This window comes from Ictidomys tridecemlineatus, chromosome 15, assembly GCF_052094955.1.
Source record: "Ictidomys tridecemlineatus isolate mIctTri1 chromosome 15, mIctTri1.hap1, whole genome shotgun sequence".
Lineage (NCBI taxonomy): Eukaryota > Metazoa > Chordata > Mammalia > Rodentia > Sciuridae > Ictidomys > Ictidomys tridecemlineatus.
Window position 1 is genome coordinate 1913417 of NC_135491.1, and position 13599 is coordinate 1927015.

At 57.0% G+C, this 13599-nt stretch overlaps 2 protein-coding genes across 7 annotated transcripts; one reads left to right on the plus strand and one right to left on the minus strand.

Moving 5' to 3' along the window:
• Positions 1 to 9: 9 nt before the first annotated feature.
• Positions 10 to 3241, minus strand: Znf524 (zinc finger protein 524). 3 transcript variants are annotated; one of them, XM_078031394.1, is made up of 3 exons: positions 2933 to 3241; positions 383 to 1277; positions 10 to 177 (listed from the first exon to the last, which is right to left on the minus strand). In XM_078031394.1, the coding sequence occupies exons 2-3, from the start codon at positions 1237 to 1239 to the stop codon at positions 129 to 131; spliced, it is 906 nt and encodes a 301-aa protein (XP_077887520.1). In that variant the 5' UTR covers positions 1240 to 1277; positions 2933 to 3241; the 3' UTR covers positions 10 to 128. The 3 variants fall into 3 exon arrangements, with proteins under 3 accessions (XP_077887520.1, XP_077887518.1, XP_077887519.1); XM_078031392.1 differs by having other exon boundaries at positions 10 to 1277; positions 2933 to 3240; XM_078031393.1 differs by lacking the exon at positions 2933 to 3241 and adding an exon at positions 2521 to 2660 and having other exon boundaries at positions 10 to 1277.
• Positions 2718 to 11181, plus strand: Fiz1 (FLT3 interacting zinc finger 1). Of its 4 annotated transcripts, none has more exons than XM_078031383.1 (3): positions 2718 to 2848; positions 5305 to 5656; positions 8920 to 11181. In XM_078031383.1, the coding sequence occupies exons 1-3, from the start codon at positions 2733 to 2735 to the stop codon at positions 10108 to 10110; spliced, it is 1659 nt and encodes a 552-aa protein (XP_077887509.1). In that variant the 5' UTR covers positions 2718 to 2732; the 3' UTR covers positions 10111 to 11181. The 4 variants fall into 4 exon arrangements, with proteins under 4 accessions (XP_077887509.1, XP_005342261.1, XP_040135745.1 ...); XM_005342204.5 differs by lacking the exon at positions 2718 to 2848 and adding an exon at positions 3709 to 3832; XM_040279811.2 differs by lacking the exon at positions 2718 to 2848 and adding an exon at positions 3784 to 3920.
• Positions 11182 to 13599: the final 2418 nt, after the last annotated feature.

A 13599-nucleotide genomic window follows, 5' to 3' on the forward strand; every position in this document is an offset into this window, starting at 1 on the left:
AGTTCACTGTTTTACTTAGTCTGGCTTTTTATTGGTAGTACTTTGGGGTCCGGTGGAAATGGGAGAGGAGCAAAGGCTTCTTCTGAGCCATTCTTTGGCGCCATGCTAGCGAGGCACGTGACATGGGGTTATTTGGAATCCCACGCACTTCTGTCAGGGCGGTGCAGCCGCTGAACACTGCAATGGAGAAGAGGCATCATCATGGAACACACACAGGAAGCCAGTAGGCAGGGATTTATTGCCACAGCCCCTGCCTCCAGGGGCCTGTTAGTCCGTAGGAAGGTGCCACAAGGCAGCAGGACCTGGAGGTGTAGGTCCCTAGCCTCGACCCTCTCCCAAGACAGGAAGACCACCAGAAGTGAGGGTGTCCTGGCCCACTTGCCTGGGCCCGGTGCCAGCTGAGCTCCTGGCTGTAAGCCAGGACCGGGAAGCAGAGGCCGAGGGTGCAGAACAGGCGGGCTCCTTCCCCTCAGGCCCCTCCTCACACACCCCAGCTGTGGCCGGGATGCCTTCTTCTTCGTCCCACGGCGTCTCGGGCCTTGGGTCAGGGGGACACAGGGGCATTCCCAAGGCCTCTGGGTGCTTGCGTTTGGAATGGCGCCGCAGGGTGTTGGCCTCAGTGAAGCGCAGCCAGCACACTGGGCACTGGTATGGGCGCTCACCGGAGTGCACGCGGTGGTGATGTGCCAGCTCGCCTGCCTCGCGGAAGCGGCGCGGGCACAGCTGACAGCAGAAGGGCCGCAGGCCCGCATGGATGTTGCAGTGCCGCCGCAGGTGGCTGGACCGCTTGAAGGTCTTGCCGCAATCCTTGCACTCATGTGGCTTCAGCTCCGAGTGTGAGATGCTGTGGCGCTCCAGGTCGGAGAGGTAGGGGAAGGCGCGCAGGCACACAGGGCAGAAGTGCGGGGCCCTTCTGGAGACAGAGCCCTGGGGCCCACCTGCAGCCGACCTTTCTGAGACTGTATAGGGTACACCCTGATCATCGATCAACAGGAGGTCGCTGCCACCACCACTGCCCACCTGTGAGGTCAGCTCCTGCGCCAGCGGGGGCTCCTGCCCTGACTTGGGGGGGCGGCCCCGCTTGCGAGGGAAGGAGGCCTTGAGGGTCCGATTTGAGGAGGCGGCTCCCCCGGGAGGTCTGCCTCTGCGGCCCCGGGGAACGGGAGGAAGTAAGGCCAGAGGTTTCTCTTCCTCCCCAGTCAAAGTCGAAGGCAACGGGTCTGGGCTGGGGGTGTCCATTGAGCAGTGAGGGGCTTGGGTCTGGGCACTGGAGCCGGCTAAGAGGAGAGAGGGGCAGCGTCAGTGTGGGGAGGGTCTCCAGCACCCCGTGTACCCCAACATGTCACCCAACCCTGGCTCCAAGTCTCTTGACCTGAATATGATTGACCTCACCCAGACAATTATAGCCATGCTGGTGGGTAAAACAATAAGATAATTTAGTACTGGATCATAAACGGGCACTGCCCTGATTTCCACAAATGTCCCCCATGCCCCACAATTTGTTCCCTTGACCAGGGAATTCAAGATGAACATTAGCTAAATAAAGAAAAATAAGGGTTCAACTGAGAGTGCAAGCCTCAAAATAGCCTATCAAATTCCAGAGCCATAGAGGTCTCAGAGATTTCCTTCCTGATTGGCAGAAGAAAGGAAGAGTTCAGGACTAGAAGAAAGGAATCAGTCCTAGGTAAAGTTTGACCCAAATTCGTGCATAAGGAAACATATCCACATTGCTAAGTTTGGCCTCTGGAGTCAGATATCCCAAGTTCAAATTCAGAGTCTGTCACTTCCTCTCTCTGTGGCCTTGAGCAAGATGTTCACTTCTCCCAGCTCAATTAAGTCTTTCACAAAATGGGATTCTGTTCCACTTGCCCGCCCAGACATGCCACAGGACAATATTTTACACAGAAGAGCCCTCATTAGCACCATGCCCTCTTCATTAGCATCATGCCGCAGCTAAGTCTCACATCAACCTCCTGAATGAGGATGCACCTTCCCCATTTTGCAAATGGGGTAACTGAGATACAGGAAACAAATCAGCTAAGTTCCCTCTGATAGTTAGTGCAAGGCCAAGACTCCAATCCGGTGTTGCTGACCACAGTGGCTCAGGGAATGAGAAGAAATGGACCCAAGGAGATAGAGGACAGCATGAAGACTCTCAAACCCAGGTTTAAATCCAGCTCTACCCATAATAAGCAAGTGGTTGTACGTCTCTGAACCAGTTTCCTTCTCCGTAAAATGCTATATCTGGTTTGTGGGAGAGTAATAACGAATAAGGAAGGGGCTTTAAAATGTCCCAACCTACTAGTGCACAGTGAAACGACAACCAACATCACCATCTTCCCGGAGCCAACTACAACCTGGGAGCATGAGATCGGGGTATAACTGGAGGGGTAGCACGAGGGCGCCGCGCCCCCGTTTAGACTTGTTTTTTTGTGGTGCTGGGGACGGAATTCAGGGCCTTGACTATGGTAAGCAAGGACTCTACCACCCGCAGCCCCCAACCCCCTTTAATGGACACACAGCGGCCTGAAATCCAAAGCGCGACAATCTCTCAACGACCATATGGTTCGCTCCCGTGGGGTAACCCGGACCGGGAGGTGGACCTCGGAAACACGGGAGGAGAGCACCTGGTCCCTCGACCCTCCCCCACTCCTATTCTTTGCGGGCGCGCGCCCGTCGGACCGGAGCGGTGGAGCCCGCGCGCGGGGCGGGCCCTGCGGGGGCGGCGGCCAATGAGCGGCGCGGGGGCCGCAAGCAGCGAGAGCTGCCAGGAGGGGGTCTGCGCGCGCGAGCCCGGCGGCTCCGCGGGGCGCGAGGTCGGCGCGCGCAAGGGCGAGCGCGGGAGCAGGTGTTGGGCCGCGTTCCGGCGCGCTCCCGGCCACCTATCCCCCATCCCCCTCCCCCCCTCCCGGGTCCCCCGCCTCCCGGGTACCTCATTTGCATGCCGCCTTGGGCTCGCGTGTGTGCACGCGCGCGGGGGGCGACGGGCCGGCGCGTGGGAAGGGGCGGGGGCGAGGGGGCCCTGCCCCTCGGCGGCGGCGGGGCGGGGGCGGGGGCGCGCGGGCCCGGTCCCGCCCCTCGGAGCGGACGCCATCGGCCCCTCCCCTCGCCGCCAGTGGGGAACAAAGGGTACTCGCTGGGTCCTAAGGACCGGTCACGTCCGTGCAGGCAGAGGCGCACAAGTCGCCGAATTTGCCCCAGTGGGAATGAACCCATCACCACATCCCTGACCACATCAAAATGCCTTTCCTCCCAGAAAGCACCCAACCGGGTGATCCAATCAAAGATGGGTCGGAAAGATGAGAAGCGGGAAATGTCTACTTAGTGCCCGCAACTAACATGGCGCTGATAGCTTCAAGGCCCCATGGAGGATTAAATAGAAAAGATGGTGCCTGGTATTTTCTATCTGTATTGCACTTGGCGCAATTCAGTTTCTCTCTTCCTTCCAGATGCAACTTGGCATCCTGTAAAGAAGTAGTGCGAGACTGGGGGAAAGGAATCATAACTGTCTACGTTAGCACCAGTTAGCGTCATTGTAGACTACAGGAATCCGCAGGCTGAGCTTATTGCCCTGACGCTATGCAGCGCCTGGGATGATCATAGGCCCCGCCCCGCTGCCCTCAACCAAGATGGCGCCAACATGGCTTCTCTAACTTTCAAGCCCAGGAAAGGGAAGGGAAAGAAGAAGAAGGGCGGGGTGGAGTGGAAAGGGGGAGTCGAGGGGGCGGGAGAAGGGGGGGGAGAGAGAGGAGCCGAGGCGGAAGTTGAGGGGCCCCCCGGGTGGAAGTGACGCTGCCCCCGCTGTCCAAAATGTCGGCGCCCAGAGGGAGGTGTAAGTAATTAAAGAGGAAAGCGGACTGACTTCCCTGGCCTCTCGAGGCCTCATCAAGCTTCCAGGACCTCCGCCCTGTTTGAGCGAGGTGGACCTACTCGGTCCCGGCCCGCCTGACCTGCCCCCGCCCCGAGTGCCCGGGGCCGAACCTTCTAGGGCCAGGGGGAGGGGCACAAAGGGCCGTTTTTTCGGGCCTGGGTCTCTGCGCCGACTGTTCTGGGGGGGCCCGTTCTGCTAGCCGTGGGGAGCACGAGGGGGCGGGGCCTAGTGGTGATGTGGGCGGAACAGGGACCGGAGGCGCCTAGGGGGCGGGGCTTGTTGTGGGTGGGGCTTCGTACATTTTAAGGGTCTGTGGATAGAAACTGGGAGGGGCTTAGGTAAGGGGTGGGGCTTTAATACTGTGGTGGGTGGGGCCTATATTGAAAGGCAGAAGGAACTCTGTTTAAGGCCTGCTGGGAAAATAGGGACCAGGAAGAGGGCAAGAGGAGCTTAGGGTAGAAGGGGTAGAGTTTGTCTGGGGTGGGGTTTGGTGCTGAGAGGGGGCCCAGGTTTAGGTGTGTAATTTGGTGAGTTCCATAGAACTATCAAGTCTTTATAATAAAAGTGAAAGAATTTGGAGAGGATGGAGGGGGCTCAGTAGCCGACTAAGAAAGGGTGGAGGAAGTTATAGGAGTGGAGTGGGGATTGATCTTGGAAAGGATGGGGCCTACTTGAAGGAAGAAATGTATGGTGTTGGAAGTCAGATCTTGTTAAAGTACAAAGATTGGAGAAGTCGGATGACTTGGAAAGCGTGGGGGTGCTAAACTAAGAAAGTAGTAGGGCCCTTATAGATAGGGGTAGTCAACAGCACACTTGCTGAGTCTCAACTGTGCGCTGGCTCACGTGAGCACAAGCATACTTGCCTGGCTGTGGCTTAGTGCCTGCCACCATTCCATGAGGTAGGTACTAGAATCTTTCCCTTCTTACAGAGGACCAGAGTTTTGACTGGTTTTTATCTAGGTTGCACAGCTAGTTTTGGTCTTCCTGGAAGCATGACACTGGTGTGCTTAGCTGCAAATCCTTGTCCTCCTGTTCACTAAGCAGTCATCTTCAAAGAAGTGTAGGAGAGGCTTTTGGAGGGAAAGTGGCATGGCCAGGAATAAGTGATGTTTAAGGAAGAGAACTAGTGTCTCCAAAGGAGTTGTGGGACCTGCATCAGAGTGGGAGGGGTTTAGAGAGGATCCAGAGAGGCTTAACACGGTGACTTGAGTAGAAGTGACACGGTAGGTAGTGGTTATGAAGATTGGCAGATGAATGAAGAAGAGGGAGAAAGGTTTGTAAGAAGAATCTTAAGAACAGTGGGTGTGGTTAGTGCGGTGGGCGTGGCTTAGCAGTAGGAGGGTCTCCAAGGGGTCTGGTGTGGGACCTGTGAGCCTAAGGGGCTAACAGGGAGGTGATCCCTTCAACGGCTCTGTGTTTGCTCCCTACTCTAGAAAGCCCCCAGCCACCACTGTGCCACCTGTCACCATGGATGAAGCCCGGCTGCCCGCACCCCCGGCTCCTGCCCCTGCACCTGCTACAGCACAGGCAGCACCTGTTGCAGCCCCCCGCGTCCCATTTCACTGCAGCGAATGTGGCAAGAGCTTCCGCTACCGTTCGGACCTGCGGCGTCACTTCGCTCGGCACACAGCTCTCAAGCCCCATGCGTGTCCACGCTGTGGCAAGGGCTTCAAGCACAGCTTCAACCTGGCCAACCACCTGCGCTCCCACACGGGGGAGCGGCCCTACCGCTGCTCTGCCTGTCCCAAGGGTTTCCGCGACTCCACAGGCCTGCTGCACCACCAGGTGAGTCCACAGGCCCACACAGCCCGCACAGGGTTGAGAGGCAGCAGATCGAGGCCCGTGCACTTGCTTCCTCCCATAGAGAATTTCTCCTTTCCTCCCTCCGCCAAAGCGATACTTCTTTTTTGGTCACCGCCCATCACACACACACAACATGCTAGTAAGTTGCCCCTCCCATGTGGCCCTGGCTCTGCCCCCTGCCAGGGCCTGCCCTGTGCATCCCTTCCTTATAGTAAAATAGTTTTATCACATGTACATATAATTTCTTTATTTCACAACTACCAATTGAGGGCTTTCCCTGGGCCCAACACTGAGGTTACCAGCATAAAATCAATTAAATATCAGCTTTCGGAGAATTTATGTTCCTTTGGAGACGGACAGTGGCCAGGAAAGTGATAAGAAAGCAGTTCCACAGATAGAATGTTCTGGGAAAGGAGAAATGTTGGGAAGGATATTTTTAATAAATAAGTAAAATCGACATGGGGAGTGCAGGAGGGGAGATGGAGAAAGGTCAGGGCAAGGCCATGTTTGAGCTGGACCTGAGTCTGAGAAGGAGTCCGTGTGGGAAAAGCATTCCAACAGGAGGGATGCCTGCGCAGAGGCCCCAGGTGGGAAGGGCTTGGTGTGTCAAGGACTGACTGGAGACTGTGGTTGGGCAGGGTGGAGGCAGGCGGGGCAGCCCCACAGCCACCCGGAAAACCACGTCTGAGGGCCAGGCACCCTGCTAGGGCCAGGCAGACCTGGTTGACAGTGGTCTTCCCCATCTCTGTCCCCTGGCATCTCTCTTGGTTCAGAACATCATGTCCTTGATGTTGGCCCCAACTCTAGTGGCACCCCCTCCTCCTGTCTCCCTCTCTCATGTCCAGTGTTTGCATCCATCAAAGAGGCCAAGTACCCACTGCTTACAGCCCTTAATGCTCAGGCAGCAAGTCCCTCCACCCATGGACATCTGCCCACTCCCACCAGTAGGTCAGGATCCAACGGAACCCTTCAGTGAGCCCGACTCTAAGTCAGGTTCTTCAGGGAAAGCACAGTCCCCCTTCAGAGCCCCCACATCCAACAGTCCAGAGAGGGGGACATTAATTGACACCAGGTTAGTGACCATTAGACTGTGGCCAAAACTTTTTGGGGGGTGAGGAGAGCCGGTAAAGTGGGCTGGGCAGGGTCGAGGATGCTGCTTCTGAGAATGATACCTCTGCTCAACAGGCAGGAGAGGGCTGCCCAAGCCCAGGAAGTGCACGTGTTCATGGAAGCAGGATAGGCATTTCAGGGGCCAGATGTGTGGCTAGGGACAATGTGGCCAGGGGGCCAGGGACAGCATGGTACCAGAGAAGGCTGCAGAGTCCACTGGTCCTGGGGCATCCAGTAAGCACAGGACCCTGGAACCACAGCAGTAAGCAGACTGATCTGGTTCCTCTTTCCTCTTTGCTTACATGCTGGGGAGACAACAATACCCGGATGGGTTGTAGAAACTCAGAAGGAAGAGGATGGATGCCAGGAGGGAGCTGAGGGCAAGGGAGCTGACAGATACACTGACACTCTCCCCAGTAAGGGAGGAGCCTGTCATGGAAAAGAGCCTTCCAGGCATGAGAACAACATGTGCAAAAGTCCTGAGGCCAGCACAAGCTTGTGTGTTAGAAAGGCAGGTGGACAGAGAATAAGGCAGGTGGACAGAGAATGTCTGTCTGTACTGCAGACATCACCATGTCTGGAGCCAGAATGGCAGATAGGCACCACTTCTGGTTCTTCCTTTAGGTCCGTGCCCCTGGTAGACATTATCAATTACATTGAACTCTCATCAACCCTCACAGGCCTCAAGGCAAATATTACCAATCAATAGGACTCTACCCTCAGAAAGCTCTTAGCCATAAGGGTGAATGATGTTTCAGATTTCTGGTTTCTCCCCATCTGCAGGCCAAGCTGTGCCTCAGAAAAACACATTTCTGGGAGAGTCTGATTTCCTAAATCTGGAAGTGATTCCCTGGATCAATATTTGTTAAAAAAAAAAAAAAAAAAAACATTAGGTGGGACTCTGAAAAGCAGCCAGATTTGGTTCAAATCACAGCTCTGCCTTGATAGACCTGAGGGCCATTAGTGACCGGCTGGTGACAGCAGGCTTGACACTAGGTGAGGCCCCTCCCAGGCTGGCCTCTGGGACTCTGGAACCATTAGCTGCAGTGAAGGGGGGCAGCAGGTGTGGCCTGTGCTGCAGCAGGGGCAGGGGCGGTGATGCCGGCTGCCGGGCTTCACGCATGGTAACAGGTGGCACAGTGATGGGAGGGGGCTTTCTAGAGAAGGGAGGAGACACTGGACTGGGTGGGGGATCACCTCCCTGTCTGTGAGTGTGGATAGCGCTTCCACCGCCCTTCAGGCCTGCAGTTCACCTCTCCAGGCACACGGCCAGGCCCTCACTGGCACCAGCCACATTCCAGTGCTCAGCAGTAGCACGTGTGCTCGTGACTAATTTATCGGGCAGCATGAATGTGGGACATTTTCATCATCACACAAGTCTGTTGGACTCCAGAAGGTTCCCCGGGTACCTTGAAACGCCACCTCCCACCTAGGCATATGTAAGAGCCCCGTCCACCTGCCCCATTGTATGCTGGTTTAGAGAACACGGAGGGGGTCGTTAGCCATGGTAGCATGCAGAGCTAGTAATTATCTTGTGGCCATTTCCCTGTGTCCTCACAGCAGCACTGTGAGATGGCTAGTCTGATTCTGCCCATTTACAGAAGGGAAAAGCAGAGGTCAAGAGATTCAAAGCTGGGGCTGGGGCTCAGCATAGAGCGCTCACCTAGCACATAGGAGGCCCTGGTTCGACCCTCAGCACACATAAAAAATAGATAAAATAAAGGTTTTGTGTACAATAAAGAATAAGTATTTTTAAAAAGAGAGATTCAAAGCCACTTGCTTCCGTATACACAGAATAGAAGACCCCAGGGATTTGACCCCAGGCCTGGACCACTCTCCCAGGGAGTCACACCCCTAAGTAGGCCCATTGGAGAGGATTAGGACTTAGCCAGGAAGAGTGGCAGGAAGTGTCTCCACCCCCCCACCCCCTGCGCGCCCTGGGAACAGCATCTGCAGAGGTCCTAGGTGGAAGGGACTTGGCCTTGAGCACTGAAACATGCCTGCGTGGCCCAAAGTAGAGAGTGGGCTTGCACGTGTGGAATCCGGGTGGGAAAGCTTGGGCCTCCTCCTTCTCGGTGTCCTGGAATCTGCCACGCGGAAAGCCCCTCTGCGCTGACCCTGTGTTCCACCCCCAGGTCGTCCACACTGGGGAGAAGCCGTACTGCTGCCTGGTCTGCGAGCTCCGCTTCTCTTCGCGCTCCAGCCTGGGCCGCCACCTCAAGCGCCAGCACCGCGGGGTGCTCCCAGCACCGCTGCAGCCTGGCCCGGGCCTGCCCGCCCTGAGCGCACCCTGCTCCGTCTGCTGCAACGTGGGGCCCTGCTCAGTGTGCGGGGGCGCGGGGACCGGCAGTGGAGAGGGCCTGGAGGGCGCGGGCGCCGGCAGCTGGGGGCTGGCAGAGGCGGCAGCCGCAGCCGCAGCCTCCTTGCCTCCGTTTGCTTGTGGCGCCTGCGCACGGCGCTTCGACCACGGCCGCGAGCTGGCAGCCCACTGGGCCGCGCACACAGACGTGAAGCCCTTCAAGTGCCCGCGCTGTGAGCGCGACTTCAACGCGCCCGCGCTGCTGGAGCGGCACAAGCTGACCCACGACCTGCAGGGTGCTGGCGCACCCCCTGTGCAGGTCTGGGTCCCGGGAGCCAGTAGTGGGCTGGAGACAGCCCGCGAGGGCGGCTCAGCCGAGGCAGGAGACGCACGATCGGCTTGGGACGGCGGGCTACTCCTGGGCCCCACCGGGGGTGGCGTGCCCGAGCTCGGGGGGCTGCTTCCGGAGGGCGGCGGTGAGGCCCCCGCGCGGGGTGCGGCGGCCGAGCCGTCGGAAGACACCCTGTACCAATGCGACTGCGGGACGTTCTTCGCGTCGGCTGCGGCGCTGGCCAGCCACCTGGAGGCTCACTCGGGTCCAGCCACCTACGGCTGTGGCCATTGCGGGGCGCTGTACGCGGCGCTAGCGGCCCTGGAGGAGCACCGGCGGGTCAGCCACGGCGAGGGCGGCGGGGAGGAGGCGGCAGCGGCGGCTCCTGGGGGGCAGCCGGCATCCGGGGAGCCTGCGTCGGGCTCCGGACGCGGCAAGAAGATCTTTGGCTGCTCTGAGTGCGAGAAGCTGTTCCGCTCCCCCCGCGACCTGGAGCGGCACGTGCTGGTGCACACCGGCGAGAAGCCGTTCCCGTGCCTCGAGTGCGGCAAGTTCTTCCGGCACGAGTGCTACCTCAAGCGCCACCGGCTGCTGCATGGCACCGAGCGGCCCTTCCCCTGCCACATCTGCGGCAAGGGCTTCATCACGCTCAGCAACCTCTCCAGGCACCTGAAGCTGCACCGGGGCATGGACTGAACCGCGAGGCCGCCCAGCCCTCAACCCAACCAACCCAGGGACTGGACTTGGCCCTGCCAGGGACCTCAGGACTGTGTGCAGGTGAGGCCCCGGCCCTTCAAGTCCAGAGCCAAGGCCCTAAGATGAGGCCCCGACCTGGCCATGGGGCCACCCAGAGCCCACACAGGCCCCCAGCTGGGGGACCACCAAGAAAGAGACCTCTTCCAACGAAGGGGTCGGAGAACATATTCACTGGGGGACCTAAACCTACGGAGAGACTCCTGAGCTTGAGACCCCAGGAATGCGTGTGGGCAACCCCAATCAATAGGCCTCTAAGATGTGGGGACCTCCAAATGAGAAATGGGTCTCCACCAGCACCTCTCAGCTAATTAAGTGTGGGTACCTCCAAGGGAAGACTGCCCGCTCCCAGACAGCCATCATTCTCCATGACCTTGATCTGGGGAATGCAGGGACCGTGTTCCCAAATCTTCCAGGATCCCCTCCAAATACTACCCACCAGTCACTGGTGACCCCAGAAAATGAATATAGCCGAAATCTGCCTTTCCCCCATTTCATTCCCAATACTGAAAGAGGACCAGGGTAGATGACCTTGCCTTCAACTCCCCCGCCTTCCAATTAGGTCCCTTTCTTTACCACTGAATGGATGGACCCTAAGGATCTTCCCCCACCCCAAAACACTAGGATAGACTGGTCCGAAATCCCCCTAGCCAGTAGGATGGACTGACCCAAATGCACTGGGCTGGTCCACATAGTGGCCTGGCCCCACCCTTCTTAGAGTGAATAGGACAGACACTCCCTTATCCTGTAGAGTGTGGCTGGGTCCACGTTACTCCACATCCTGTGACCTCATCCAGGTGGAGGTGGTGGGCTTTGGGGTTTTCCTCCCCCGCTCCTGTAGCACTAGTCCATCTTTCTCTCCATCTCTGTTGGTTTGTCTCTGTGTTCCTCCTAACCCCAAGGGGAAGGGGGAAAATTGGCTAGGGGATTCCCCCCTTGTGAGCCTTGACTTTGCCCCCCTTCTCCCACTCCCTAGTGTCTCCAGGACCCCAATAAACCTTGTCCTGTCAATCACTACTGTCTCATTTTCTGATTGGGCCTTAGAGACAGCCCAGGAAAAGACTCTGCCCCTTAGACAGCCATCTGGCAAGATCCTTAGATCCTAAGAAAGACCTCTAGATCATCAGGATAGGTGGTACCAGTAGCCCGGTCACATTCACACACACAACTCTTGGAGTCAGGCCTGGTACCCCTCTGGGACCCCACAGTAAGCAAATAGCTAATCCCGGCTCTGGTATGTTTACATTCTAGTGAGTGGGCGGCAGGCTAGGAGCCAGAGGAGCCAACAGTGGAGGTAATCTCAGGTGGTCCTGAGCACTCCGAAGGCAAACAGGGAACGGCGAGTGGCAGGGCTAGGCCACCTCCCATGAGCAGTTAGGGTGGGCTTCCCTGCCATGTGGCACTTCGGAGTCCTGAAAGATGCGGAGAGTGAACTCAGGAAACGAGGGGGGAAATGAGGTGGAGAGGTAGACAGAGGTCAGATCACCCAGGGCCAGGGAACTCAAGATGAGCATTTGACCAGACGGTTCCACGGTGCAGATGGCCAGCTCTCTGGCTCAGGGGAGAAGGAGGGAGTAGTGAGAGTCTGGGCCAGCTGGTGAGAGAAATAGTGGGAGGATTTGGTGTGAGGGCTGGAGGTAGAATGCAGAGAATGGGTAGAATGGGTTGTGTGCATGTGTAGCTTACCTGTGTGTCCAAGGTGGGAGGAGCGTGCACTGGAAAGGGAGGAAGCAGAAGTAAGTGGGTGGGTGGTGGCACTTGGTATCAGGACCAGAGGACAAGTTAAGGTCAGGGCTTGGGGAATCAGAGCTCTTCCATGTAAACTGAAGATGCCTGGTAGATTGGCATTCTCTAAGATTGAATGCCAATATGCATTCCCTGCGATGCAGTGATTCCGCCAGCCACAAACCCTGGAGTAAGTCATGTTCACCGGCACTAAGAGACACAGGAGAATGTTCACAGCAGCTATGTCTCTACACCCAAATTCAGAACCACCAAAATGTCCATCAAGAACACAGTAGAGGGCTGGGGATGTGGCTCAAGCCGGTAACGCGCTCACCTGGCATGCGTGCAGCCCGGGTTCAATCCTCAGCACCACTACAGACAAAGATGTTGTGTCCGCCGAAAACTAAAAAAAATAAATATTAAATTTCTCTCTCTCTCTCTCTCTCTCAAAAAAAAAGAAAAAAAAAAACAGTAGATTGGGCCTAGGGGTAGCTCAGGGGTAGGTAGAGCACTTGCCTAGTGCGTTGGAGCCCTGGGTTCCATCCCTAGCACCCCCAACACACACACTCATGAGTACAGTAGCTAAATGGCGATGGTGCATTAGGCCATGGCATACTGAGCAGCCCTGAGGGTGGACAAGAGCACACACAGGTACTTGTGTGAAAGCACGACTCCATGCACACGGCATTCCAAGGCAAGCTGCTGCAGTGTTCAGGATGCATCATGGGTAGTAACTGGTAGAGAAAAACTCTTCTCTATAAAACTCAGAGTAGTGGGCTAGACAGCTAAGCTCAGGCAGAGGCCGGAAGGTTTCTACGGTTGCTGATGGACCGTGATGTCCTGTTTCTTCATCTGAGGATCATCTTAAAATTTTTGTTCAATTATTCGTTTGTGTTGTGCAGTCCTAAGTTTTAGTTTGCAAGGGGAGACAATGTTAAGGAGGGAGGTGTGGGGGCGGAAACAAGTAACAGTTTGAAGCTCAAGGAAGACTGGCTGAGATCCACAATCACCAGTTTGAAAAGGCTCCACCTCTTGGGAACAAGGTCAATCCCGCCTGGGGGAGGGGACGCTAGACCTTGGACATACTCCTCTCTACACCACCAGACTGACTCCCTGCGTGTTGCCGTGGGATGCGGTGGTCCCTGTTGGAGAAGCAGGGCCACCACCTTAGGTACAGGCACCGCCCTCAGGGACAAGACAGCCCCCTCTCCAGTCCTGCCTGGAGACAGCTGTCCAGGGGTCTAGGGCCTGGAATGATGCCAGGGTTGTCATGGAGATGGCAGCGGGCTGCGGAGTTAAAAACAGGACCCTGCAAGCCTGAGGCTCCCACCCACCTCACCTCTCCCACAATCCTGGTGCTTCCCACATGCAACAAGGGCCTCTTCATTTCCTGAGTGCCTCCTACTTGTCTCACTGTGGCCCTGTTTCATAGATGTGCTAATTTAAGAGTGGCTGGGGGTTAGTAACCGAGAGAGGCCGGCAGCTGGGGGGGGGGGCACCTGATCTCCGCAACGCCCCTCCCCTCATCGCTCCCTTTCCACAACACCGAGTTCTCCTCATTCCTCCCCACCTCTGTGTTTGGTGCTATGGGTAGAGTGGTTTGGCAAATAGGCAAGACAATCCCTTGCCCTCATGGGGTTTCTGATCTAGTGGGAGGGGAGGCCGAGCACAGGTGGTCCAGGGTTGGCCGCAGTAAGGATGACTGGT